General features: G+C 49.4%; 9 protein-coding genes and 1 non-coding gene across 10 annotated transcripts; 4 read left to right on the top strand and 6 right to left on the bottom strand.

The window, feature by feature from the left end:
• Nucleotides 1-825: 825 nt before the first annotated feature.
• Nucleotides 826-1508, top strand: Pdw03_4173 (putative high expression lethality protein Hel10; the record flags this gene model as incomplete). The annotated part of the gene is made up of 2 exons (XM_014675942.1): nucleotides 826-1142; nucleotides 1196-1508. 2 exons carry the CDS (start codon nucleotides 826-828, stop codon nucleotides 1506-1508), a joined length of 630 nt encoding a protein of 209 aa, XP_014531428.1.
• A 480-nt stretch (nucleotides 1509-1988) lies between these two features.
• Nucleotides 1989-3166, top strand: Pdw03_4172 (mitochondrial 37S ribosomal protein uS2m; the record flags this gene model as incomplete). Its single annotated transcript, XM_014675943.1, has 3 exons — nucleotides 1989-2019; nucleotides 2079-2282; nucleotides 2355-3166. 3 exons carry the CDS (start codon nucleotides 1989-1991, stop codon nucleotides 3164-3166), a joined length of 1047 nt encoding a protein of 348 aa, XP_014531429.1.
• Nucleotides 3167-5339: 2173 nt separating this feature from the next.
• On the bottom strand, nucleotides 5340-6122 carry Pdw03_4171 (Acyl-CoA N-acyltransferase; the record flags this gene model as incomplete). The annotated part of the gene is made up of 1 exon (XM_014675944.1): nucleotides 5340-6122. One exon carries the CDS (start codon nucleotides 6120-6122, stop codon nucleotides 5340-5342), a length of 783 nt encoding a protein of 260 aa, XP_014531430.1.
• Nucleotides 6123-7508: 1386 nt separating this feature from the next.
• Pdw03_4170 (Ubiquitin 3 binding protein But2, C-terminal) lies at nucleotides 7509-8194 on the bottom strand (the record flags this gene model as incomplete). The annotated part of the gene is made up of 2 exons (XM_066100680.1): nucleotides 7509-8057; nucleotides 8150-8194. 2 exons carry the CDS (start codon nucleotides 8192-8194, stop codon nucleotides 7509-7511), a joined length of 594 nt encoding a protein of 197 aa, XP_065956080.1.
• Nucleotides 8195-9021: 827 nt separating this feature from the next.
• Nucleotides 9022-10575, bottom strand: Pdw03_4169 (Phosphatidic acid phosphatase type 2/haloperoxidase; the record flags this gene model as incomplete). Its single annotated transcript, XM_066100679.1, has 5 exons — nucleotides 9022-9743; nucleotides 9812-9823; nucleotides 9885-10375; nucleotides 10428-10454; nucleotides 10514-10575. 5 exons carry the CDS (start codon nucleotides 10573-10575, stop codon nucleotides 9022-9024), a joined length of 1314 nt encoding a protein of 437 aa, XP_065956079.1.
• Nucleotides 10576-10900: 325 nt separating this feature from the next.
• Pdw03_tRNA45 lies at nucleotides 10901-10981 on the top strand. Its single transcript has one exon. It is a non-coding gene; the product is annotated as a tRNA-Glu (tRNA).
• Nucleotides 10982-11346: 365 nt separating this feature from the next.
• Nucleotides 11347-13711, bottom strand: Pdw03_4168 (GPI anchored cell wall protein; the record flags this gene model as incomplete). The annotated part of the gene is made up of 3 exons (XM_066100678.1): nucleotides 11347-11374; nucleotides 11430-13413; nucleotides 13480-13711. The coding sequence occupies 3 exons, from the start codon at nucleotides 13709-13711 to the stop codon at nucleotides 11347-11349; spliced, it is 2244 nt and encodes a 747-aa protein (XP_065956078.1).
• Nucleotides 13712-16263: 2552 nt separating this feature from the next.
• Nucleotides 16264-16721, bottom strand: Pdw03_4167 (Fungal transcriptional regulatory protein, N-terminal; the record flags this gene model as incomplete). The annotated part of the gene is made up of 3 exons (XM_066100677.1): nucleotides 16264-16325; nucleotides 16384-16426; nucleotides 16581-16721. The coding sequence occupies 3 exons, from the start codon at nucleotides 16719-16721 to the stop codon at nucleotides 16264-16266; spliced, it is 246 nt and encodes an 81-aa protein (XP_065956077.1).
• A 2545-nt stretch (nucleotides 16722-19266) lies between these two features.
• On the bottom strand, nucleotides 19267-20658 carry Pdw03_4166 (Meiotically up-regulated protein; the record flags this gene model as incomplete). The annotated part of the gene is made up of 2 exons (XM_014675947.2): nucleotides 19267-20547; nucleotides 20602-20658. The coding sequence occupies 2 exons, from the start codon at nucleotides 20656-20658 to the stop codon at nucleotides 19267-19269; spliced, it is 1338 nt and encodes a 445-aa protein (XP_014531433.2).
• Nucleotides 20659-23543: 2885 nt separating this feature from the next.
• On the top strand, nucleotides 23544-24812 carry Pdw03_4165 (Glucan endo-1,3-beta-glucosidase, putative; the record flags this gene model as incomplete). Its single annotated transcript, XM_014675948.1, has 1 exon — nucleotides 23544-24812. The coding sequence occupies one exon, from the start codon at nucleotides 23544-23546 to the stop codon at nucleotides 24810-24812; it is 1269 nt and encodes a 422-aa protein (XP_014531434.1).
• Nucleotides 24813-24997: the final 185 nt, after the last annotated feature.

The raw sequence follows: 24997 nt of genomic DNA, 5'->3' as shown, positions 1-24997 counted from the left end.
ATGTGACTTGTTTTGGGGAGATCGATTGGATACGTTGACACCTCGAATGGTGTGTGGGCTCGCGAATGTTGATGGGTCACCAACATTAATAGGTGATACCCAGCTATATATAACCTTGGCTCTAGGCGCTATTCTTTCTAAGAGTCACAAAGCTGGAACTCGTGATATGTGTTGTCAGGAGAATGTCGGGATGACGCCACCTTCTAAACTTCGGAGTAGCAATAATTTTCCGTTTTGGTATTTGGGGTATCGTACAGAAATGAAATAATGGGGCTTAGCGTAGGCAGCCAAATAAAAATGGTCCAATACAGACTGAAGTGTGCGGTACTCCGTACGGAGTAGCGGAGAGATTCTGGAAGATCCGTGGAAGCCGAGAGATCCGCGTAATCTATTCTGGGGAGCGATCTTTGGTAATTTGTACCTAAACTGAGGCTCAGCCTGGCATAGCCACAGGTGAATCCGGTCTGATGTTGCGCGGAGTGTGGCGGTGCAATCAACCTATTCAGGCTGACTGCACCCGTGAATGTTCTGGGGGATTCGATTTTCAAGTTAGAACTAGTTAAATTACGGTAAAAACATAGATGCACAAGGTGCGCAAGATATACAGGGCTGAAATGGCTGATGCTTACTAAACGCTGCGCCCCCGTAAGTTTTCGCTTGCCATGTGGGGTTCTTGCCGTCAGCCCTGTGGTTACTTGGAGTCACCTCTTATAAAAGGTTGCCCCTCACTTAACTTCTCTTTATCACTTACCACTCATCACATTTACTATACTCTCTCACTCCCATCTTCCATCAATCTTCCATCAACCCAATTCAAATCACATCATGTCCGGCTACGATCAGTACAACCAGGGCTATGGCCAGCAAGGTTATGGCCAGCAAGGCTACGGCCAGCAGCAAGGCTACGGTGGCCAACAAGGCTACGGTGATCAGCAGGGCTACAACCAACAGCAACAGTACGGCCAGCCTCAACAGGGCTACGGCCAGCAGCAAGGCTACGGCCAGCAGGGTGGTTCTGCCGACTACTACTCCGGCCAGCAACACCAGCAGCAAGGCTACGGCCAGCAGCAGGGTGGATCTTCCGACTACTATCAGCAAAACCAGCAGCAAGGCTACAGCCAGCACGACCAGAACCGCCAAGGGTATGTGCTTCCCTCACCTTTCACTTTATGAATCATGTGCTGACAGGTTATAGTGGCTACGAGCAACAGCAGGGTGCTCCGGGTGAGGCCCAGGAAGGCGAGCGTGGCCTTGCCGGCGCCCTCGCCGGTGGTGCCGCCGGTGGCTTCGCTGGCCACAAGGTCAACCACGGTTTCCTTGGAACAATCGGTGGAGCTATTATTGGTAGCCTCGCTGAAGACGCCGTCAAGAAGCACCGCAACCACGACAACCAGTCGCCTCCTCAGTATGGGGCCCCACCTCCCAACGGTCAATATGGCGGCCCTTCTTCCAACAATGGCAGCGGCGGCTCCATGATGGATCAGCTCGGTGGCTTCTTCAAGAAGTAGAAGGTCTCTGATGGACTTTCCTCTTACGTTTTCTGCCTGATGTCACGGTTTTCATGAATCTCCTTATTTGCTTTAATCATCGCAATGGGCCGGCATGCATTTTTTTTCGTTCGCCAGATCAATTTTATTTCTGATTGTTTTTTTCCTTCGCCCTCAAGTGGCTTGTACCATGACAGAACTGCGTTGATATCGGAAACCACCTTTGTGTGATCTGACCACAATTTTCAGAATTACAACGTGATTACCTTGCTGGATCGATCTTTAGAGAACACAGTAATCCAAAGATCAAAAATTCAATTGTAATGATGGTAGACACTGCTGTCTGAGAAGTAGTGCAGTAGGCGGAGAGGCCAGAACCACCACCCCAAGTGGAATAGCGCAAGGCCTCAGGCACCAACTGCCAAGCCCGACAAAAGTTCGAGCAGACAATGTCCCCAGTAACCTCCTTGTCAAACATATCTGCAATTTAGCACCCCCAAAATGATTATACGGAAGCTTTGTATGCGTCAGAGTGAGTGTGTTCCATCTGCCGCTACCAATTTCAATGTCCCTGCTAACAACATCACACAGGCCGCCAGGTCCTTGCTCTGAGCCGACGAGCCCCGGTTTCGAGTCGCTTCCAATCGACATTGCCCCAACCCCCAGTGGAGACATTGCAGGCATCTATCAGAGATGAGATCTCACGGGCAGAAAACCCCCTTTTTGAGATGGTGCAGGCGCAATCTGAGGCCACCACACCCGCACAACAAGAGTTCACATCAGACGAGCCACAAAGTGAGCCGTGAATTTCTTCTCGGAGACTCCTCCAACACATCAGCTAACCTTAGCTTTCTTTTCTTCCCCCAGGAAGCAATTTCAAAAAACTCGGCACAACCGTAAAATCCTCCTACGACCCCGAAAATGTCATCCGCAACCCTCCCAAGCCCTCCCAGATCTCCCTGGAAATGTTGCTCGCAGCAGGAACCCACCTGGGCCACTCGACTTCCCGCTGGAACCCACAGAACTCGCGGTACATCTTCGGTATCCGCGAGGGTGTTCACATCATCTCGCTGGACATAACAGCCGCTCACCTCCGCCGCGCCGCAAAAGTAGTTGAGGAAGTCGCCGCACGCGGCGGACTCATCCTCTTCGCCGGTACACGTAAAGGTCAGAAGCGGGCCGTTGTCAAGGCGGCGTCGCTGGCAAAGGGATACCACATCTTCGAGCGGTGGATTCCAGGCTCTCTGACGAACGGCCAGCAGATTCTCGGCCACTGTGAGACGAAGGTTGTCAACGCGCTAGACGAGGAACTGCCTCACTTCAAGTCTGATCTCGCTGATCGCCCTTCGCTCAAGCCCGATCTGGTGATTTGTCTTAACCCGCTTGAGAACGTTGTCTTGCTGCATGAATGTGGGCTTAACAATGTTCCTACTATCGGGATTATTGATACCGATGCGGATCCTACGCGTGTCACCTACCCGATTCCCTCGAACGATGATAGTCTGCGGGCTACATGTCTTATTGCGGGAATTCTTGGCCGTGCTGGTGAGGCGGGTCAGTTGCGTCGGTTGAAGATGGCACGGGAGGGTCGGACCTCCTACACTCCCATCACGGCTCAAGAGCTGCGTCTGGATCCCTTTACGGGTCTGGCGCCTGGCGGTGAGGGGCAGAAGAATTAAGACGATGCGCCTTGTGTCTTCTGTCTGATTGCATTTTGTTTTTCCTTTTAGTGTCCGTTCGATTGCATTGAAACGACGGGACTCTGTACTGTATAGATGATTCCAGGTCTTGGTGTTGAGATATGTATTAACAATGTTGAGTCATTTTTGGTCTACTTGATTCCAGGCTGCGATGAGAGACGATGCATCAGTAACAACCTCTTTAAAGGCCTAAGCCTCCGGTGATCTTTGTTGTGTAGTTGGAAGCCAAGTGCTGGGCGAACTATGCCTTCGGAAAACAGTGCTATAGCGACAAGTGATAGCTTCAGACGGCAAGCCAACCTGAGGATTTGCATGTCGATCAAAGTCATCGCATTCATAGATGCTTCTCAGCGTCTTGAGCCACGAAGGGTCTATTGGAGAAGTTGACACGGATGAATTTTTACAGGGCAACAATGAACACGACATGTTTTGCAACCTCGGATATATGATAGATGATAAAGAAATGAGGGCTGAGTCCATCATGTCAATAAAGATCCGTATACAAAGCCCGTGACAGGACGTGCGTCGAAACCGCTGACTCCTTTGTCAAGTTTTGTCTTCTGGCCAAGCTGCTTGAGGCCTGAGCGTCGAGTCTCTCAGCGTGAGGTAGTTATCTCCCATATTCTGTGTAGCAGGACATGGTGGACTGAGCGAGGCTTGTGAAGGTAGCCAAGGTTCGCCCGCATGCTGGGAGTACTGCCAGCTATCTGTGCTCTAATAGTGAAAGTGCTAAGACTTCTCAGATGGGCTATCTTAGTTGTGGTTTTGGAGTGCAGGGAAAAAGATTGAACCTTACTGGGAGATCGTTTGTGTGTATATGAATAAATTGTCCCCCTTCTTTCTCCAATTAAGGAGGACGGCATAATCAGTGAGCTAGTTGCGGAATCCGTGAACGATCTGCTCTTTTGCACCCAAGGCTTGGAGTTTCGGTCAAAGACGCCTCTGGGTTGTATCTGAAAGTTCGAAGGTTCGATTTGCCGCGCTAGTGACACCGAAAAAGAAATTCAGATGTTGTACATATGAGCTTAGTAAATAAAAGCCCCGGGGATGGTCTATAGAGGGAGGAAGAGAGGAGGGCTAGTTTTATATCTGTGAGCTGGAACAAAACCTGTTGGGTCAATTCAGAGGAGCCTAGGAAAGATGGTGTTCGCTGCATATGTTGAACTGTGCTAATCATTCAAGCGTTGGTCAGTTTCTGGGCGATGGCGGTTCTAATTGCACAACCCTACATGCGCTTCATAGTATGTTGATACCATGACATAGCCTAATCCCCCACTTTAGAGGACTATGTTAGGTTTCCCTATGGTTCTTAACTTCTCTTGTGGTCGCTGATGAATGCTGCCACTGCATTTTGCGCTATCCTTGATGAAAACACCAACCCCCTGTAAGTTCTTCACAGGCTTGGGTTTGAAACATCATAGATGGTCAAATGATTCTACAGTTTGCTAGTAGCAATAGCATCATTCAGAATTCCAAACCTCGAAAGACCCTCCATACCCTTCCCATCAATTGCCAACTCCGCAAGAGCACGACCAAAGCCCAGTGCAAATTTTGATACATGGCAAGCTCCCAGACCAACAAAGATCCTGGTGCTTTTCCAACAGGCTGATCACAAACTGTCAAATCGGAATGATAAAGTATGGGTAAATGAATGTGCGAGGCGGTTGATAGCCCTTATCCGGCATGGACTTGCCCCTAACGAGCAAAGTTGCTCCAGCGACTACTGCAACTGCTGCGACTGTACAAAGGTACGTTGTTCAGGTGCCATGAAGTTGTCGGCTCGCCAAAAGACGGGAACCCACAGAAACAGAGATCGCAGCCCCAGATCTATACCAGAGAACGGCTAGGTTCTCGGTCCCGATAGTTCTTCGGCTTAACTTGTGTCACTTGCTCCTGCATCACCGTCAATGGAATATGTACGCCCAGGGGGAAAATAAGCTTGTTGATATCAGAAGATGTGCAACGTCAGGGAGACACCCGGAGAAATTTGAACTGAGGTGGGCCCGGGGTTGACAGATTGTACATAGGCGCAGCTGAGTCGAGACGATCTATTCTTTTGGTCATTTGCACACAACCCTACAATAGTGTGATCAGGTGTGTGTGTTCAAGAATGCTTTCTCATCCTTTGCGTACAGAGAGATTACAGCGAGATCTATCGCCGTGGAAGAAAACGGAAAGCAACCAGATGCACGGTGTTGGTATCGTCCACCTCGGCAAACTCGTGGAATCGCTCAAACCCGCATTTCAACAGTACCCTCTGGCTTCCGTTATTGCTTGCTTCTGTGACAGCAATAAGGTGCTCATCCACTTCTCCTTCCCCGACGACCATTTCTTTCCGAACTCGGATCTCCCGCTTTGTCCGAGGTAAATCAGACCAAAACCGTAGCCAGGCGTTCAAGAACTCCGTTGCAATGCCTTTCCCCCAAGCGTCTGTCCGAAGCATGTATCCAATCTCAGGCCACCCATGACTTGACGGATAGAGATGACAGCCGCCAATGCCGATAAACTCGCCCGTTTCCTTTAGGCAGATGGCGCAGTTGGCGGTGATAAGATCGTTTGGTGGCAGGAAAGGATCCAGTTTGGATTTGGTCTTCTCAATGCTTTCGTCGATACATCGAGCCTTTGTCCATTTCATGACTTCTTCTTGTGTGCGCAAGACATGTAATGCTTCCAAGTCGGTTGGTTGGAGGGCGCGGAGGAGTAAGCGGTCCGTTGTTATTGCTGGCCGCTCGCTATTTGCGGGAAGTGGGACTGAGGGCAAGAATGCCTTCACAGTTACAAACTCCCCCTCTGTAGCCATGTTGGTCTCTACTTCAATGCCGCTGGGAAGTGCCTGTGTACAGTGCGGTTGAGTCACTCGTATGTTGCATGACACAGAAGACCAGCCTGGCATGACAAACCCACCTCGGCCCAGCTCCGAAGACCCACCAATCATTGGTCAGTGGTCTATAAATATCTATTCTATGCACTTCAGAATGCTAGTTTCAATTTTTGTAGACATTTGCATATTTAGGAGGTATGGGGGAGGGGAGAACCATGTGCATGTCTGGCAGGATGACTTGCTATGTAGTTTGTCAGGTCAATGGATCGAAATTGAAAGTTCTAGTCCTCGGATCTGGGATCAAAAATAGGAGAATGTGTTGAAATGAACGTTGTAAATTTGGCAAAACATGCAGTCAAACTATACAGCTTACAAGAATGGATTGATATGTGCCAAAAAGGATGCTTGGAATTTTAATAGTCTCATCAGTGGGAATCAAGTCCATCTGTAGTTGGGAACTTTTCTTGAATTTACAAGGTACACGGCTGTTGATCCCGTACCGAATCAACTATAGGGCCTTGGATATCTGGACCAGATTGTCTTATGAGTAGGCATATAAGTTTACCCCATGCGCACCGATTTCGGACAAAGTTAGGGTTGGTTTTATATAGTTCAATCACCGACTGGACTCTCCCTCTACCATGTGTCTCCCTTGAACATTTTCAGCGCACTGCAAATGCATTAGCCAACATGATTTAAGAGCCTTGCAACGATTCTAGCAGTGATTGTCTAATCCGACACACCATAGCAATTACAGGGGCATACTCTCCTAGGGAGATCTAGACGTAGATTAAAAATTAGTTTAACATGCCAGTGTTATTCGTTGGAAGGCAGTGAGAAGATTGACGGTTTACTACTATCTGGTCTAATGGCAAATTGCTTTAAAAATCCTCGACCCTTTGATTTAGCGTGACTAAAGGCAGTTTGCCCTTTGGAACCGTTGGAGGGTTCCAGAGATGAACTGCCGAGTTGTTTCTTCACCGTTATAGTCATGTAACCCTAATCACAAGTTGCAAATTCGCAAGTCGAAGCTTACAGGAGACTTTCACATTGTCTGTTGTTATTGGATCCGCCAAGTACAAGAAAGTTACCAGAAAAAGGATGGTCTCGGGACATGCTTTCTACAAATAAGTTTCTACATCCAGTATCTTGAGATTTTTCTAAGCGGCGGCGTTTCACAGCATGGCGATATGACCGAATATGCAGAAATACAAATCGGACATGATGGGTTGATCATAACTGTGCTAGAAATGCAAAACTAAACAATCTTATGGAAAGAGATCAAGACCGCAGTCTCAAATGCCCGAAATGGCCATCTTTCCAGCACATACAACAAAAATCCGAATGTGATACGCATTGCTGCAATTGAACAATTGTTCTGGTATCAACTCATCCAAAGAAAATTTCCCAATCCGTATCTCATTAGGGCATGTGTTCTTCATAAAATCATGAGAAGTACCTCGCGTAAAAGGAAAGAAAAAGAGATCATATAAGACAGAATCAAACGACATAAGGCGCCGGTCTGCGACTGGAGCTGCGATGGCGCGAGTGCGATCCAGAACCATGACCACGACGACTGGAATGGCTGCGCCTTCGAACAGTTGTTGTCTCCTTCACAACAGTCGGAGTATACGAGCGGTGCATGAACAGCGCAATCAGCGCAGTCCAGAAGAAGAATGCCGTTTCCATGATACCAAGTGCGAAGGAGGCCTTCAGCATGGCGCAAGTCTTGTTGATGTGCAGTGATAACGGATTTTCTGTGCGCTGGCCGTAGTAACCGAATGGACCCAGAGAGATCCAGACGGTACCGCCATTCCAGCTAGCACAGTCGGCGTTGGCGATAAAGCGCAGCTGGTAGACGGATGCAATAAAGGCGCCGAAGAAGATCAGGTCCACGAATGCGACGAAGATTGCGGATCGCTTTGTTGTTGTGAAGCGGATGAGCGTGTCGATGGCCCAGAAGACGGCGACTACGCTGACGATGAAGAGGACCAGGATGTATGGTGGGGTCAGCTGGTTTGCTTTCAGGTAGCCGTTAACGAAGTAGGCCTAGTTTCGGAGAAATCGTTAGCGAGAGGGGCCTTGCTGATCGGACTAGTTGATGGACATGCCAGCATGCCAATGATTGGGATCAGGAAGACGATTTCAACCAGGCGGTTGAATATGAAGAAGACGCTGCCAAACATCTCTGCGGTTCCCAGAGAGATTGGGTTTCAGATCTTTGGAATGTGCAACTGTCCCGATGTGTTTGGGGTATGCCCGAGGTACAGTGACAAGATCAGGGCTACACAAGCTCGAGAGAGAGAAAAAAAAAAAAAAAACACAGGCAGTTGAGATTATAGTGCAGGATGCACGATCTAGAAGATGCAAAGGAATACAGAAGAGAAAGTAAGGAAAATAGAAAAAAGACACAAATAAGAAGGGAAATTAAAAAAAAAACAAAATTAATGTTCAGAGTCATGTTGGGCTGAGGAGGCTGGGCGACTCACAATGTACGATATCGGTGGCTGGGGTAACCCGAGTCCCTCGACGCTTTTTGCATACTGATTAGTCTATGTTGTAGGGACTTGCATGAGCCGTCTCTTTGGAAACTGTCTCTTGTGTTTGGTTACTCCGTATTCCCCCGGATAGGTTAGGTATGTTGTATGAGAATATAGCTGCTCGTTGTCAAGCCAACCACATTTTAAGTGGAGACCCTACGAACCCTGCACTGGATGATACTGGCAAATTGTACGGAGTACTCCGTACAGATTAAGACTTGTGCTTCACGAGATAGAGGACTGTTATTAAATGTTCAATTTGTGCTGGGTCTCGATGGCAACACAGGCAGATTATTTGGTTTTCTATGCCAAAATACTCATACTCGTACCAACACAGAGTTACATCACCAGGCACCGCAATTATCTATGGCAATTATCTATGGCTTGATCAAATCATGAGCAAAGAAGCTGGGCAATTCCCGCTCTGAAATATGTTGTAGACTGCAATCATCAAAAACCCCATCCATTCATCTTCACATGGCCTGGCCGGGCAGGTCCATCAACGGACGCCCCGGACCCACCATCGGATCAGGAATGTGGATTTCCGCATTAGCCGCCAGCGACTGTGTTTGAGACACATACGCATGGCTGGGGTCATATTGAGGTGCATGGTTACCGGCACCGGGATTTTGCCCCATAGTATGACCTTGTCGCATCTGATATCCGTTGGTAACGTCGTCCTCGCTCGACGACCAAACACCGCCATCAGCATCCTGGTCGTGTGAACGGCGATTGAAATCATCCGATACGTATGAGTTGGAGGCATGAAGATAGGTAGATGCGTCGGGTCTGGCTTGTTCCGAGCTGGGCATACCTTGGCCCATGGGCTCTTCTTCGGCGTTGTGAAGAGCAGTCGAGCTATCGCCCTTGATGCTGGTAAGGCGAACGGCATCGGGTCCTACAGGATCCGACCCCCAGGTTCGGATTGGGTAGGCGCGACCCTTGCGCCAAGGTTCACTGAGGGGTGGGAAATACTGGCGATATGCGACAAAACCGCAGGCGACCCCAAGCATCGACCCCGTGATCACGTCGAAGGGGTGGTGGCGCGCATCCATGATACGCGATACCGCCACGAGACTTGCTGCTAGCAGAGGAACCATGACGAGAAGGGCCTTCCAGGCCTCACCACGATTGTCCATTATATGCAGCTTTCCGCCTAACCAGAGCGATGTGTAAACGAGACCGGCGAAGGAGGCTAGTGGTTGGAAGGTGTTAGTGATGGGAAATACCCCGGTGAACTGCAAGCAAATGGGGTATACGCACAACTACTGTGGCCTAGATTTATCGAGGTTAGCATGTGGGACTCTGAAATGCAGTGTCAGATCTTATTGCATACCGGACGGCCACGACCGAAACCCATCTGTTAACAATGCGGGGTCACCTGTGCAAATCGTTGAGTTCGACAATCCTGGGAAAAGGTCCTTGCTGCCAGCGCGTGGTTGACAACGGTCGATGAGATCGGGTCTCGGTTTGCCACATGCGGTCTTCAGCGCCTGTGTGATGAAGAATGCGAGCCCCTGAGCCAGTAAAAGACCTAAAATGCCACAATTAAGCTCCCAAAGTCTGTCCTTCCAGCGATGCGGACCTCTCACTCTCCGCTTCCCAGACGATACGTCCTGTGGCTTATTGTGCGAAAATAGGCCATCGATGACCAAGGTGTAAAGGATTATGAGGACGACTGGGAACACGGCAGAGATGCAGAGGGCGTAGACCATAGGGATGCGTTCATGTACGGCATAAGGATATTGGATGGAGATGTTGTTGAGGGAGAAGTGTTGGTGGAAGGGCTCGACCTTGTTCAGTATCGAGAAGCCGATAGCGCAGACACTAGTTCTATCGTCAGTAAAGAGTAGATGAAGAGGGAAATTAATGCCCGTACATAATGATCACATAGTCAAAGACGTAGCTGAATTGGTAGTTCAGTTAGTTCAGGGATTTGTGGAGACCTGGGGAAATTCAACACACGAGATAACAACACGAGGTCGGAGCCGCCGCTTGGAGAAGGGGAGTTTTGTGGGGATTTCCATCCTGACTCCGGGACTTCTCCAGGAAGAACAAAAAGAATTTTGGAGAAGAGAATGTCAGAACACTGGATGATATCTGAAGATCTACGGAGCCAAGGAGGGGAAATAAACATATCTGCCTAGTCAAAAGGGCATTGCTTGGCATGGGCATTAATTTGTAGCACGTGGTCACCTCCCTCTTCCTGCATTTTGAGGGACCTCATTGGCGGTCTTTGGACTTAGATTACCAGCAGTCTATGAATATAAGACTACCCCTGGGTGCACGAAATTATGTTCCCCCATGAGTTCAGGGTCAGAAAAGTGTTACAGCAAACCAACACCAAGTCAGTTCGATATGGGGTAGTGGTTAACCTAGCGGATTTTCATTACATGACCTCCGTTGCCCCGGGTTCGATTCCCGGTATCGAAGCATTATTTTTTTTCCCCAAAAGGCCATGTACCATTGTAGTAGACAAGATAGATGTACAAGGATATATTCATCGCTTATCGTACTTTTGAAGGATTGCTAGATACTATCACGCAAGCTGAAGGAACGTTGTGCATTCAACATCAATCATATATGACTATGTCTTCCGATCCACCAAATAGACAGTCGGCTTTTGAGGATGATGACTTCCGTATGGACACCGGATCCAAAAAAATGAACAGAAAACCAGAAAATACATAACGACGTGAGGGAGACATCAATGGAAGTTTACAAGGCATCAAAAACGGCCGTAGAAGTCACATGTCCATAGCCGCAAACAACTGCCAGTTTGGACAGACATTCCTTATTTAGCAAGTAGTGATGAAGAGACCGAGGCTGCAAGTGCTGTTAGCTGATATACAGGTAAAAGGGAAAGTGGATGGAAGCTTACGGAGAAGGGTTCCAGTCCTCGAAGAAGTTCAAGTCAGTGCTGCCAGCGTTCTTCATCTGATAGGCGACAGCCTGGCCAGCCGGGCAAGAGAAGGTGGAGACAACGTATGAGTTGCCGGGGGAGACGGTGATAACACCGAGGTCCTTGGCCACCGAGGGTACGTTGCTGAAGGATGTCAGGGAGTCGGCGGTGGAAGAGAGCCCAGCGAAGCCAATCTTTCCATCACCACTAAAGCTGAATGACGAGGTCTCGAGATCCTCAAGCTTAGGGAAGAGGAAAATGAGGCTACAGGTCTTTCCAGAATCGGCGTTTGGTATGTCAAAGTTGAACACGGTCGAAATAGTCGAGCTCACGGTGCCGTTAAGTCCACTTCCTGCAGCGGTGCCGGGCGAGGACGAGTCGACGGGAACTATGAGGTGGGGGATCTCGTAGTTACCGGAGAGGGTAGTACCCGAGAGGGTAGTGGGACAAGCACCGTTGGATCCAGTGGCTGAGGCGCTAGTAGGGACAGCTGCACTGGTGGAGCCAGTGGCATGAGGGCCAGTGGTGAGGGGAACGGAAGCCGACCTAGAGGGTTGCGGGCTGCCAATGAGGGTAGGCACGCTAGCAGAGCCACCAGGGCGCGTACTACCACCGCCGGTGAGAGGAGGTACACTAACAGAGATACCAGGCTGCGTAGCACCACCGCCGGGAGCGGGTTGTGTAACAGAAGGTTTGACGCCAGCGCCGCCAGATGGGGCAGGCATGCTAGCAGAGGGCTGCAGCGCTCCACCACCTCCACCACCACCAACAGGAGCGGGAGGCTGCGGCGCTCCACCACCTCCACCACCACCAACAGGAGCGGGAGGCTGCGGCGCTCCTCCCCCTCCACCACCACCAACAGGAGCGGGAGGCTGCGGCGCTCCTCCACCTCCACCACCACCAACAGGAGCGGGAGGCTGCGGCGCTCCTCCCCCTCCACCACCACCAATAGGGCCGGGAGGCTTAGGACCAATTTGACCGCCACCAGGAGCCCCGGGGGCACTAGGAGCGCCGGAAGTAGGGCAGGTACAGTCAGTGACAGTGATGGTGGTCGTGGCTGTATGAGTAGAACCAGGACCCGGAGCAGGGCCAGGACCAGGAGCACCGCCGCCAGGAGCAGGACCAGGACCCGGAGCAGGACCCGGAGCAGGACCAGGACCAGGACCAGGACCCGGAGCAGGGCCAGGACCAGGAGCACCGCCGCCAGGAGCAGGACCAGGACCAGGAGCAGGAGCAGGACCCGGAGCAGGGCCAGGACCAGGAGCACCGCCGCCAGGAGCAGGACCAGGAGCACCGCCGCCAGGAGCAGGACCAGGACCCGGAGCAGGACCCGGAGCAGGACCAGGACCAGGACCAGGACCCGGAGCAGGGCCAGGACCAGGAGCACCGCCGCCAGGAGCAGGACCAGGAGCACCGCCGCCAGGAGCAGGACCAGGACCCGGAGCAGGACCCGGAGCAGGACCAGGACCAGGACCAGGACCCGGAGCAGGGCCAGGACCAGGAGCACCGCCGCCAGGAGCAGGACCAGGACCAGGAGCAGGAGCAGGACCCGGAGCAGGGCCAGGACCAGGAGCACCGCCGCCAGGAGCAGGACCAGGAGCACCGCCGCCAGGAGCAGGACCAGGACCCGGAGCAGGACCCGGAGCAGGACCAGGACCAGGACCAGGACCCGGAGCAGGGCCAGGACCAGGAGCACCGCCGCCAGGAGCAGGAGCAGGGCCCGGAGCAAGGCCACCGAGGCCGGAACCAGTGCCCGAGCAGGAATCGGCAGACATGTCCACGTTCACGCAGCCAGTGACATCCATCTTGTTAGGAGTCGTGTAGATATTCAGACCACCATTCTGGCCCGTGGCACATGCAACGAAGCCTGGGCTATTTTGGAACTGAAGTTTACCCTGGGCGTTGATCGAAAAACCGGGGGTAGCAGCCACACCCTCGTCACACTGAAGTTGAGTGGTGGGAGCTGTTATATAGTCAGATGTACATCCATTGGTAGTGGATATATAGGGAGATGGAATGGTTTACTTACGTGTAAGGATACATCCACGGCCCTTGGAATCGGTGATGCTACCATTGGCATCGATACAGTACTGTGCGGGTTGCAGACTATTGTCGCCAATGCGGTTCTGGCCATCACCAAGCTGGCCCAATTGACCGGAAGCACCGCCGGAAGAGGTGAGGTGGAAGCAGCAGCTATCCGTGCGGCTCACAAGGGCGTTAGAGCCGGCACTAAAGGCAGCGAGGGCAATGAACTTCCTCATCCTTGCTATGTAGCGTATGTGAATAGGTTGATCCGTGGTCGAATGAACACAACGGCCCCTTTTGAAGAAATCGTGAAGAACTGGACGATCTGACAATATCTATTTGTAGCGTTGTGATGGTAGAGATAGCTTTAGTTGAGATAACAAGGGTTTGGGGGGAAGATGCATCTTTATAAGACAAGGGTGGGGTTCAAGCTCCAAACGAATCAACGGAAAATATAACAGCAGGGTACAGATGACCGGCAAAATTCCCCGATATGAAAGCATCAAGAAACAATAGAAACTAGACGCTATCAGCCATTCAAGTTGACCGTGGGGAAGATCTCCGATAGACCAATACCATGGTCCCGGAGAGTAGACCACAGTAGGTCCGAACCAGCCGGAGCGAGATGCGTAACAACACACACAACGTCATCTCGAACAGAATTCCAATTGATAGAGATGTGGAGCAAGATGGACTACAGGAGGACGTTTATTCCTCCAGTTAAAAACATGATCTGAAGACACAGACAATGGTTACTGGCTGGGCATATAAGGGAATATGGACTTGATTTTTACAGTCCATGCAGTTTCCCGTAGATCACTGTGTGAGTCCCTCGAGAGGTTCCGATCATTCAAGTAGAGCCCATTGTTGTTATCAGGTAGTCGGGGGTATATTAGGGTCAAGCTGCTAATCCTTCAGCTTCTGATCTTGCAGCTGATTTATTATATATCAGATAAAAAGTCTTGTCCACGTATTTGATTCTAGGCTGCTCATGTAATGTAGCTACTTGGAAACCTTGGAATTCTACCTCGATAGTGAATTGTCAAGGACAATAAACAAGACAAGAAAAACAAACTATGATTTGATCGGAATAGCCATGGTAATTGACAAATCTCTGACTTGAATTCTTTTACATGCTGTGTCTCCTACATGCATCATATCCTTTGGAGTGGCCAGGTAGCTGAGGCAAAATTGTACATCTAAAGGATCAGGTCTTTGTACAATGACTGTGAATGGTGTAACCAACACGGGTAGAGACTTGAAACATAAAGCACTCTCATAAGTATGATGAAAGATGAAAATGAGAAGAAGACAAAAAGAGATTAGATCAGATGATATCAGGTATGAAGCCGGCTATTCATCATTATTGAACAATGTGGAAGTGGAACTCCCGAATTGGACCCGGCCAACAACAGTCGATTGTTTCCATGTCGCTCATCCATGGTCCTTTTGCTAACTCTCATTGTAGAAATTATACCCACATCATGCTATTTTGCACTATATATGCTATTCAGTACAGCCAAGTCTCCTCAACTGGATATGTGCAATACTCCACGACGCGTGTAAATTGGAATACATGACAGAGACGATCGTCGCTCAAAAGGCTCCCAACGTAAGATTCTAGAGCCTTATTGATCCTATCATGTAAACACCTGTGAACCGTTGTATGATATACCTAGTGAAATACAGAGTCCGTAGATCGATGATCTGATCCAGAAAAAATCATTGAACGAACTGACACAAGAGGCAGTGTCCTTATGCAGGGGAAAAGCTAGAGTGTGTAGAGGAACCAGGCCAGAGATTTCCCTATTTCCTAAGCAAGCACATCGATCACAAAGCGGCCTCGCTACCCTCTAAAAAGGCGCATTTGATTGATTTTGAACATCATGACATGGATTTAGATACGCTGGACAGGTTGAAGATTAATTTACCGGACTTGCAATACATAGTAAGCCCCTGACTTCATAGGTCCCGCTCTACTTAACATAGATTGTAGCGTACGGGATGGCTTTCTTCACCGTTAGGCTGATCGCCTTCGCCTGTTAGTATTGTATGCCCGCGAAGTTTAACCGGACGTGTGATGTCGGTCCTAATGGGAAAGTGGCTGAATAGCCGAGTGGGAGTTCAACGCGCGAATCAGTTGCACAAATAAGGACTAAAAACAGCTGACATACCATGCGTCATAGTGTCCCGGACTTCAAATCCTAGCTCGGATCCATGCTGAGACCGCTCATTGAGCCACTACTTGCACTACATAGACGCAATGCAGCAAGCCTGGGATTTTCAGTCGCGCCGCAACAAAGGGGATCATCTCAACCGAGAGTTGGCGCTCGGTTTTGATCACCATTCGAGCAGCTTCCAGGCATGCTTTCCGTGAGTAGTCGTATGCAGGATCCTTAGACACTCGCGACAAGCAAGACAAGTGAAGATTGCACCTTTGCAAATGCAGTAGGAAATTGATGATCTAGCGTTGTATGATAATTCCGGGAGATCTTCTCGGATCGGCTTTTGGCAGCTCCTCCGACATATAGGTCAACGAAAAGAACGAGGGTAGGCTCTCAGCAAATTTACAAATCTTGCCGTCAATCTGTTTCGTGTGCTCATAGTCTGGGCCTCCTGGATCGGCCATTCCAAACGGGGGCCCAATCTGTGATCTCTCGGCAAAACTCACCCAGTCGAATCCGCTGGAGATAGTACGACATCGATGTGGGATGGGTGAGCGGCTTTCCAACTCCAACCATCCCGTCTACAATATCTTCATCATTCATATAGCTAGTTTTGTTGGTCGTCATGTGGTGCAGATAAATTGAATAGGTGCCCCTCTGTGGCCTAGGTATTTGCGACATCTGCCTGTTACCGAATGAGCTCATGTTCTGACAAGAAGGGAAAAGGGAGGAGGAAAACTTACCAATCAGTAGCCACAAGACATCACCACATCCTTCTACAGATCTCTGCTTTTACAGACGATGGCGAAGGTATGTCGAAACTGGTATTGTGTGGATAGTCGATCCGGTGTAAGGATAGCTCTCTTGCAGATGAGATGGCAGTAGAAACTATATGCCGGGCTTGGGTTGTAATTCCCACGATATTGGCTGTCACAAATACCATGATGATCATCGCTTGGATGTCCTGTATTGACTCGAGGTGTTTGTAACGCGAGATGTCAATCACCTCCATCGCAATTCTCATCCACTGTATAGACTGTGCAACTGCTTCTTCAGCAGTCGCAAAGATGGGGTTGCACATGTCGCGTTTAGTCTAAAAGGACGTGGTTCTGGCGAGAATGCTGAGGAGCACTGAAACGTACCCAATCTTGACCGGCTTGCTTTCTGTTGAACGAAATACAGCGTACTTTTCCACTAGACCATAACAAAAACCAGGGTTCCTGTATATGGCCTAGGGGGGCCATATTTGAGGTTTGACACTTTCTTTCAGGTCACAATAGAGTTTATCAACTATGGCAAGTAGCGAGGGAATGTACACTACATGGTGGAGAAAGGTGATCTCTGCGATGTACTTTTCCACCATTATTTTCGCTTCGTCGTGGAGTGGCAGCCAAGTGCATCTCTTCGTGGACTGGCCTTGACATGTCGTTGGTTGATGCCCCACAGCATCACGCATGGGGCAGATTCTGAATTCAATGTCATGATTCAAAAGATTACCCTGTAACCTATTGTCAGCGGCCTATTTCCCATAATTTGGTTCTATCAAGGTAGGCCTACCAGTAAGCCTGACGATGTGATCTCGCGATCCAACCAAGTCGTAGCCGTTTGCAGATGACTGTTCTTCCTGAACCACGCATGATTGTCTGGGAGTCGGGGCAAGGAGAGAAGGGAGTGACAAAGCCTGGGTATTATCTTGTCCCAGGGGACTAGACGCTGGTCCATTGATAATCACTATCTCTTCCAGCCTCCGTAAGCGGGCTAGTACATCTGTATTGTCATTGCTGGGCAATTGACTAGCCTGATGCCGAGGACCGACAGGCAGATTTGTACTAGGATAGAGCTGACAGGTTTTGTCCCGACTAGTGCAGTTAGAGCAAGGGAATTGCCGATTGCACTTCAGCTTCCTCGATCGACAAAAGTGGCAAAATACAGGTCGCGAGCGGTGAAGATCTAGAACGCTCTTTCTCGACTCGATACATCTCTGCCACTGGTATTGTTGGAGGCAATGTTTGTTTCAGCTTCTTGAGTTCGCGGGCGTTAAAGGTGGGCGTGATGTCGTTCATGAAGTTGATCAATGGAAGACCGGCGAATTCGCGGAAGTTCCGAGGCCTCCGTGGAGATTGGATCTACGGTTGGAACCCTGAGAGATTCCATGAGACTCGAGGTATACATAGGAACCTCTTTTCCCTAAAAAAAATTCACAATAAGCCATCCACTAGTCTTTCTTCCTCGCTTCCGTCTTCGACCCGAAAATCTCCTTCTGTAATTCGTGTCAATATGGACTCCATAATTGCTCAGATCAAAGCCATCGCCCAAAAATCCGATGAAGGTGGCCGGTTGGACATCATTCGGTCACTCAAACAAGTGAAAGTGAGAGAGATGGTATGCAGTCTACAAATGAAGTTATAGATGAAACTGTAAATCTCTATATGCGTGGTGAAAGAGAGAAGCTATCTATAGGCACTAGCTAGACTAAAGTACTGGGAGCAAATAGGGAAGTCACATAACTTCTAAAACCCCCCACGACTAGTATATAGTCGTTCTATATAGTAACAGACCCTTCTTTTCTATGAAAAACCAGTTTATAACTTAAAATAACCCCCCCATTTTTAATATGTAAACCAGAATTTAAAAACTATAGGTTACTTTAATAGGCTATCAGGCCTACTTATCAGGCCTTGACAAGTCCCACAGCACCGGTGCTATAGCACCAGTGCTACAGCAGCACTGGGCCTTTAGTTCGGTGCAATAGCACGACAAATGGTGTAAACACGACTAACCTCGTGATATATAAAAGTTATGTAAAAATTTAGTAGTTTTAGGGTATTTTATCTATAGTAAATAGGGAATCTAGAAAATATCATGACTATACTTATTTAATTAATTACGCTTTATTTAGTCCTCTTAGTATATATATATATTTATTATTATCTCTCCGACGCTTCCGTTCCCTATATAGACGCTAGTTAGCGGCCTGATTTGTCTTCGGGATTACAGTGACATGTCCTGTCCTTGGTGCATGCTCCATCTTTTTCGATTCCGCAGATCACCACATTCATACTAAAACAATCCACGGCGCTTCCTATTCTTCTGTCTCCCCCGTCTTCGATTCTACAGCAAAATGCTCGATCGTCTGAGCTCAGGCTCGATAGCCGGTTTCCTCGATGCAGGCGGCTGTTTCGGGCAAGAAGTCTCCATCCTGGCAAACCAAGCAGCATTCGCATGATTTGGTGGTGTGTGACGCGGCTGTGAATGTCGATGCGTGGATGGGTATTCAACCTGCACTGGAGAGGCATGGCAGACTGTGCATGCCTAGGAACTGGTAAATACAAGTCAAGTGTATAAAGGCTCTCCATTTCCCTCATGTATTGGATGTTGTAGATACATTGATCGCAAGGACCCCATATTTATTTAAAGAGCAATGTTCTTTGCTTGCCACCTAAACTCAAAACGCCTTGCTAGCCGAGTAAATGACATCAAATGGAAAGGTCGCTGAGGGAAAAAAAATTACGAAAATAAACGAGTGAAAAAAAAAGGACTAGAGCCCCCGAGACTAATGCTAATACAGGTCGTGAATCGTGCGCATGCCGAGTGGTATGTTATGAGTGGTTCCCGGTAGGGTTCACTCATTGGCTACTTTCAGGAGTGGTGGTCGAATCATGCAGTGTGGGTGGTGGACCGCGGGTGGTGGTTGTTGACGTTGTTGATTCTGCTGACACCATTCGGATTCCCGGCGTCCGCTCTGTCGGTGTTGGAGGTCCATCGATGTTGGGACCCTGGGATTGCGGTTGGGTTGGTGTGACGGGAGACACAGCCATGGGACTGGGCACATTGACGTGGATCGAAGGCAAACGGTCGATGGATGGGAGTTGCCCCACTTGTTCAGTCTGTTCTGTAGTTGGACTCTGATACGCAGGAGCATCTCCCCAGTCGAGGTGCTCGTAGTCGGGAGGTGGGGGCATGTTGAGCGTTCCCAAATCTCCCTCGTCAGTTGGCAATAGTGGTCGACTTGAGCCTTGTGTCGTGGTTGGAGCCAGAGTTAACCGTTCAAGCTCAGTAAAATTCTGTGATTCGCTCATAAATGATGGAGCACCCGACTGGCCTCGAGACTCGGCGCTAGATGGTTCAAAAGATTGCGCGGTGGAGCTCACCGCGTCACTTTGCAACAGCGGTCGGCTATCCGAATCGTGGATGTCGGAATTGTGCGAGTCGGCTCGAAGCCGTGATCCATCGTGGCGAACACGGCCAAGTTCAGCATAGCTAACACTCGCGATGCGTCGGTCCCGCTCTCTCGCCTGATGTTCAGCGAGAATGGCGGTTGCGTCGGTTGCACTGTTGGTTCCTGCACGGCGACGTTCCGTCCGAGCGCGAGTTTCGGCATTTAGCTGGTCAAGACGGGCGGAATCCCCACGCGCCCGGGCTTCGCGTCGCTCCCGACGGCGGGCCTCGCGATCGGCTAGTTCCTGACGGCGCTGCAGGCGAATCTGGTACATCAAGTTCATTTGTTCCTCACGACGCGTTTCCTGTTCTTCGGCGGTCTCGGGGTACTCCACGACCATATCCATTCCTCCGCGTTCACCTTCTCGGGCGATGACTTGCTCGGTCGGCTTGGGACTTTGAGAATAAGGGGGTAGGGTCATGATCGAACGGATCGAGGTATCGCGGCGGATGCCATCTGTAGCCTGCATTTCCGGTGCTGTGCCAGCTCCATGATACGAGGTATTTTGGCCATTCGTTTGATTCGGGACTTGACCGTACGATGCACTCCCTGTGCCCCATTCTTTCCATTTTCGCTTTAGGAATTTCCCCGGGAGGTACTTCGGTTCGTAGTGTTGTTGTCGTAAATATCGAAGTAAAAAGAAGATTCCCACACAGAGTGCGACTGCGAAGATGATGCTCACGGCGCACTTGATCCGTGGTTAGCGTAGGGGCAAGGGTCGACCGGATCAAAAATCACATACGATAATGAATATTTCATTCTTTTGAGTGTCATTTTGACGTTTATGTGGAATGTACATAATGTTCAACAGGCAACTCGGCCTAGAAATCCTGAATGGAAGGCATGGAATAAAAAGCCCCGGATTTCAAAGGAGTCGAGGAATGAGAAAATAGACAAAGCGGCCTACAAAAACTGTGGCTAATGTTATGCGCCAAGCAATGAATCGTTGGAGGCTGGGCTTCAGGTTTCTTGTTTCTAATTTACTATCTAATTTTATGTCCGTACGAAGAAAAATTGTCGATCTTGGCTAGAAACGGTTGTCTGCAATGGCCTACCAATCATTTCCTCTTCACTATGGGTTTCCATAGCGATCAGTTGCTTTCCAACCGAACCCTGCCCATTTCGCCAACACTTCACTATTCTCAACTCTCAACTCTTTTTTTTTTTTGGGGGGGTTTTTGCCATAATTGATTTCGTTGACTTTTGTGAGAGAGCATGAGTCCCTTTCCAGCAAGGATAGATGAACAAAAATAGAATCCACCCTTGCGTTCGGGACCAACCGGTTTATGAGATCGTGCTGAGACATCTGAAATTTCCCAATCGCCAATCGTCTAATTTCCCCCGTTATGGCTAATTAGGGGCCGTAGGCGATGGTGTCACTCCCCCCCCCAAAATATAACTCTCGTGGACCTCGGTCCAAATCGTGAGATGCGAATTTTTAAGGGGGTTGGTGATTGAAACAATTCTCTTAGCTCTCCTTGCCAATTCTGAAACACCTCTCGCCAAAGTACTCCGTACAGGCCGAACTCACCGACGATCGGACTTTTCCGATCATCTGTCTCCACCTGCTTGTCTCGGTAGTTCTCGGAAATATTGATCTAAATGATAGCGGATGCCCCTTCAATGTGCCATCTTGCTGCTCGGCTTTATGCCGTCGCGGCCAATATCCGTTGAGATCCGTGCCACGCCAAGGGGTATGATAACCTGTGTCCATCTTCACGGTTCCGATATCTCTAAATCCAAGATAGATGTAGGTGGTGCTTAATCGTCATTGTAAAGTAGCTGGTTCGTCTGGTCCTCAGCCACACCGTGATGTGGTTGAACGTAACCCGTTGAGACCAGACAATGCTAAGATGTCGGCAATCCAATTTGGTAGGCCCCCGTTTTCCGCCCATTTTGGTCTCTGTTCTGAACAGCAATTTGGGGTTATGATGTGTTATCTGTGAAATGTTTATGTCAGCTCCAAGTCGACTTTGTCGATGGCTTTGGGTTATTCAAAAGGACAATACTGTGTTTCCCCATGCATGCCTGGTTTCCCGCTGGATCAACCGGAGACGAGGATGGCAGAGAATGTCCTTGCCCTTGAGGTCCAAAGTATCTGTTTTGGTCCCATGTCCCTCTGCCCAAAGAATTTGCCTTCGTAGCCATACAATTGGGAACACCCTGCTGATGTTGATGCTGATGACGATTTGTCAACGATAATTCAAGCTAAGATTGCCCCCCCCAAAAAATTAAGCCAATCTGCATGGGCTACAGCTCTGGATAGTATACTTGTCATGTAGTTCTAGTAGACTTGACCGCGATGCCTACTGTGGGCCTCTGAACAAAGTGCGCATGTCTCATGAAGGCTGGCAACGATATGGCACTACGGTAGTCAAATCTGCCAGCTATCTTTTCTAGTGAACCACAGTATCGGTGCCATTGATACAATTACGATCTAATCAAATTGTGTGATCGTGACTTGACCTTTGGCCCTGGTCGTACACACACCACCTTTGATAGACCGCCACTTGTAGATCCTGGCAAAGGTTCTAGACACAACTCTACGTGAATGGTAATCGTGGGTGCTTCTAACTCGATTCTCAAAAATCAGGATAGAACTCAACATGTGATCCTGCTCAGGAATGGGCCGCGCCTTGCCCAGCCAAGTTGAACGTTCATCAGATGGGGGGTTTCTAGTTAAAGACATACGATAAAACACGTGGATCTCTTCTCTCGTTTTGCAGTTTTGGGGTACTGCTAGACAAGGGCATGTGAGTGAATGTGAAACTAAGCTTGGGATCCTTTTTTTTCTAAAAAAAAATCCTCACCCAGTGGCCTCGAAGGATGCAAATCAATCTCCTAGGCGTTCGGTCGTCTAAGGTGCGAGGTTCCTTCAGCCTCAAGGTTGGAAACCCCACAATTACCATCGTCATATGATTTACTTTTCAATACAGCCATTTCAAATTCGGTTACTTTGCAAAGCTGAGCGACATCTTAGAGATGGTCTCGTGGCAGGAAAGAAAGATCAAATGGTTGCATTGGCGCCAATAAGATAAAAGGCGTGGATGACCTGATGCTGACCCCAATGGCCAATCGTGGAAGGTTGGAACCCTTACACCTCCGCTTTGATAGAACAAGGTTCTCGGGGACACCGGAAGTCGGTTGCCTTGAAGGTCAAGAATTCAGCCGATTCGCCAAATCTACGAAGTTCCACATATTTCTTCTTGAAGTTGTCTCCCGCATAAAGAGGCCAAGATGAACAGGTGGGAATTGGATCACCTGAAAATTCGGAAGGATCCTACCGTTCCGCCATGGCTTAGATCGGCATTGATAAATACTGTTGTTGACAGTGACGACCAGCCTACTCCGAACTATGACCGACAAATCAGGTAGTCGCTCCAATGGGGTCGAAGCCACCCTCTGCGCAACACTGAAGGTCATCACCACGTTGCATCACAGGGTCCTGGTCACCCTGCCCTACCTGATACCTTGAGTTTAGCACGAACCCAACAAAGGATGTCAACCGACAGTATATAAAATGGCCCCCATTGCGAACTAAAATACCGACAACTTCAGACCCCTCATCGGCAGCCTTGTGGATCTTGATACGGCTTTCTTATTGGGCTTCTGCGCCAATCATCCAAAGACCTCAGTCCACCTGGATTCTTCTTCAACCCCATTGTGGCACTGAGATCGGGCAAAATGGCAACATTAAACTTTGCTTTGAAGAACAACACCGGTTCGAACACGGTCTATGCTTATATTACAGGCCAGGCGCTTGATCATAACAATGCGCTTTTCCTCCTGCGATCTGATGGCAAGACAGCCTACTACCCGACCTCACCATCGGCCACTGGGACCAGCCTGAGCGAAGATTGTGCGATTCCCCTGGGTGCCTCTGGTAGTACCACCACCATCACTATTCCGCACCTTGCCGGCGCCCGATTGTGGTTCGCGCGAGACAACAGGTTGACCTTCTTTCTGAATCCTGGACCTGCCTTGGTTGAGCCTTCGGTATCCAACCCGTCGGACCGTAACTACAATCTGGTGTGGGCCTTTTGCGAATTCACCTGGAACCATTACCAGCTTTATGCGAATCTCAGCTACGTCGACTTCGTGTCGATGCCCATCGCCATGACCCTAACCAACGGATCTGGTGCAACCCAGACTGTCAGGGGTCTGCCACCCAATGGTCTCGACCTAGTCTGTAATGCCCTCAGAGAGCAAAACAACAAGGATGGCGCCGGCTGGGACAAGCTCATAATCCAGCGCAACGGGGTCAACTTGCGAGCCCTTTCCCCGAACACGGGACGAGCCCTCAATCAGTCGTTGTTCCGAGGTTACTATGAAGGCTATGTGAATCAAGTCTGGTCCTACTACGAAAACAGCACCAGAAATACCTTGACAGTAAACACACAGGCTAACGCCGGTGATGTCACTGCCAAAGTAACCTCCGGTCTCTTGTCCTTCTCAATCCCAGGCATCACGTATACCAAGCCGTCTACTGGAGACATCTTCAGCAATAGTTCTGGGTCTTTTGCTGTGTCGGGGAATGGCACCAAAGACGCCATTACAGCTCGTCTCGCGGCGGCGTTCAATCGCTCAACCTTGTTGATCAATGGCAACCAGCCGAATGGGGAGACGGTTTCCAACTACTACAAGAACCCCGTGACAAACCACTACTCGCGTATCTGTCATTCTGTGAGCATTGATTCCCGAGGATATGCGTTCCCATATGATGATGTTGCACCCAAGGATGGTTCCGATCAGTCTGGCAGTGTTTTTGATGGCAATCCAAAGCTTTTAACAGTCACTATTGGTGGTGGCCCCAGTAACTCTGCCAAGCAGTCTGCTATCGAGAACGCCGCTGCGCCAGTCCGGCAGCCCGTGGAGAATGGAAAGAAGTCGAGTCGCTTCCATGAGCTGAGGAGCTTTGTCGATAAGCTGTCGCACAGGCAGAGCAACACTTGAAGGTATGTCTCGGTGCCATTTGGTCATGTCGTAAGTTGTAAATGCTACTGTACATACCTCAGTCTTGGTGGTTGTTATCTCTTTTGAATTGTTTGAAATAGGTCAAATATTGATTTTGTGTTTTTATCCTCTTATCCCTGACACTACATAAGAGACCAAGGTATCTGCAAATTGAATGACCTGCA

This window comes from Penicillium digitatum, chromosome 1 (assembly GCF_016767815.1).
Source record: "Penicillium digitatum chromosome 1, complete sequence".
Taxonomy (NCBI): domain Eukaryota; kingdom Fungi; phylum Ascomycota; class Eurotiomycetes; order Eurotiales; family Aspergillaceae; genus Penicillium; species Penicillium digitatum.
This window is presented reverse-complemented; position numbering and strand designations above follow the sequence as displayed.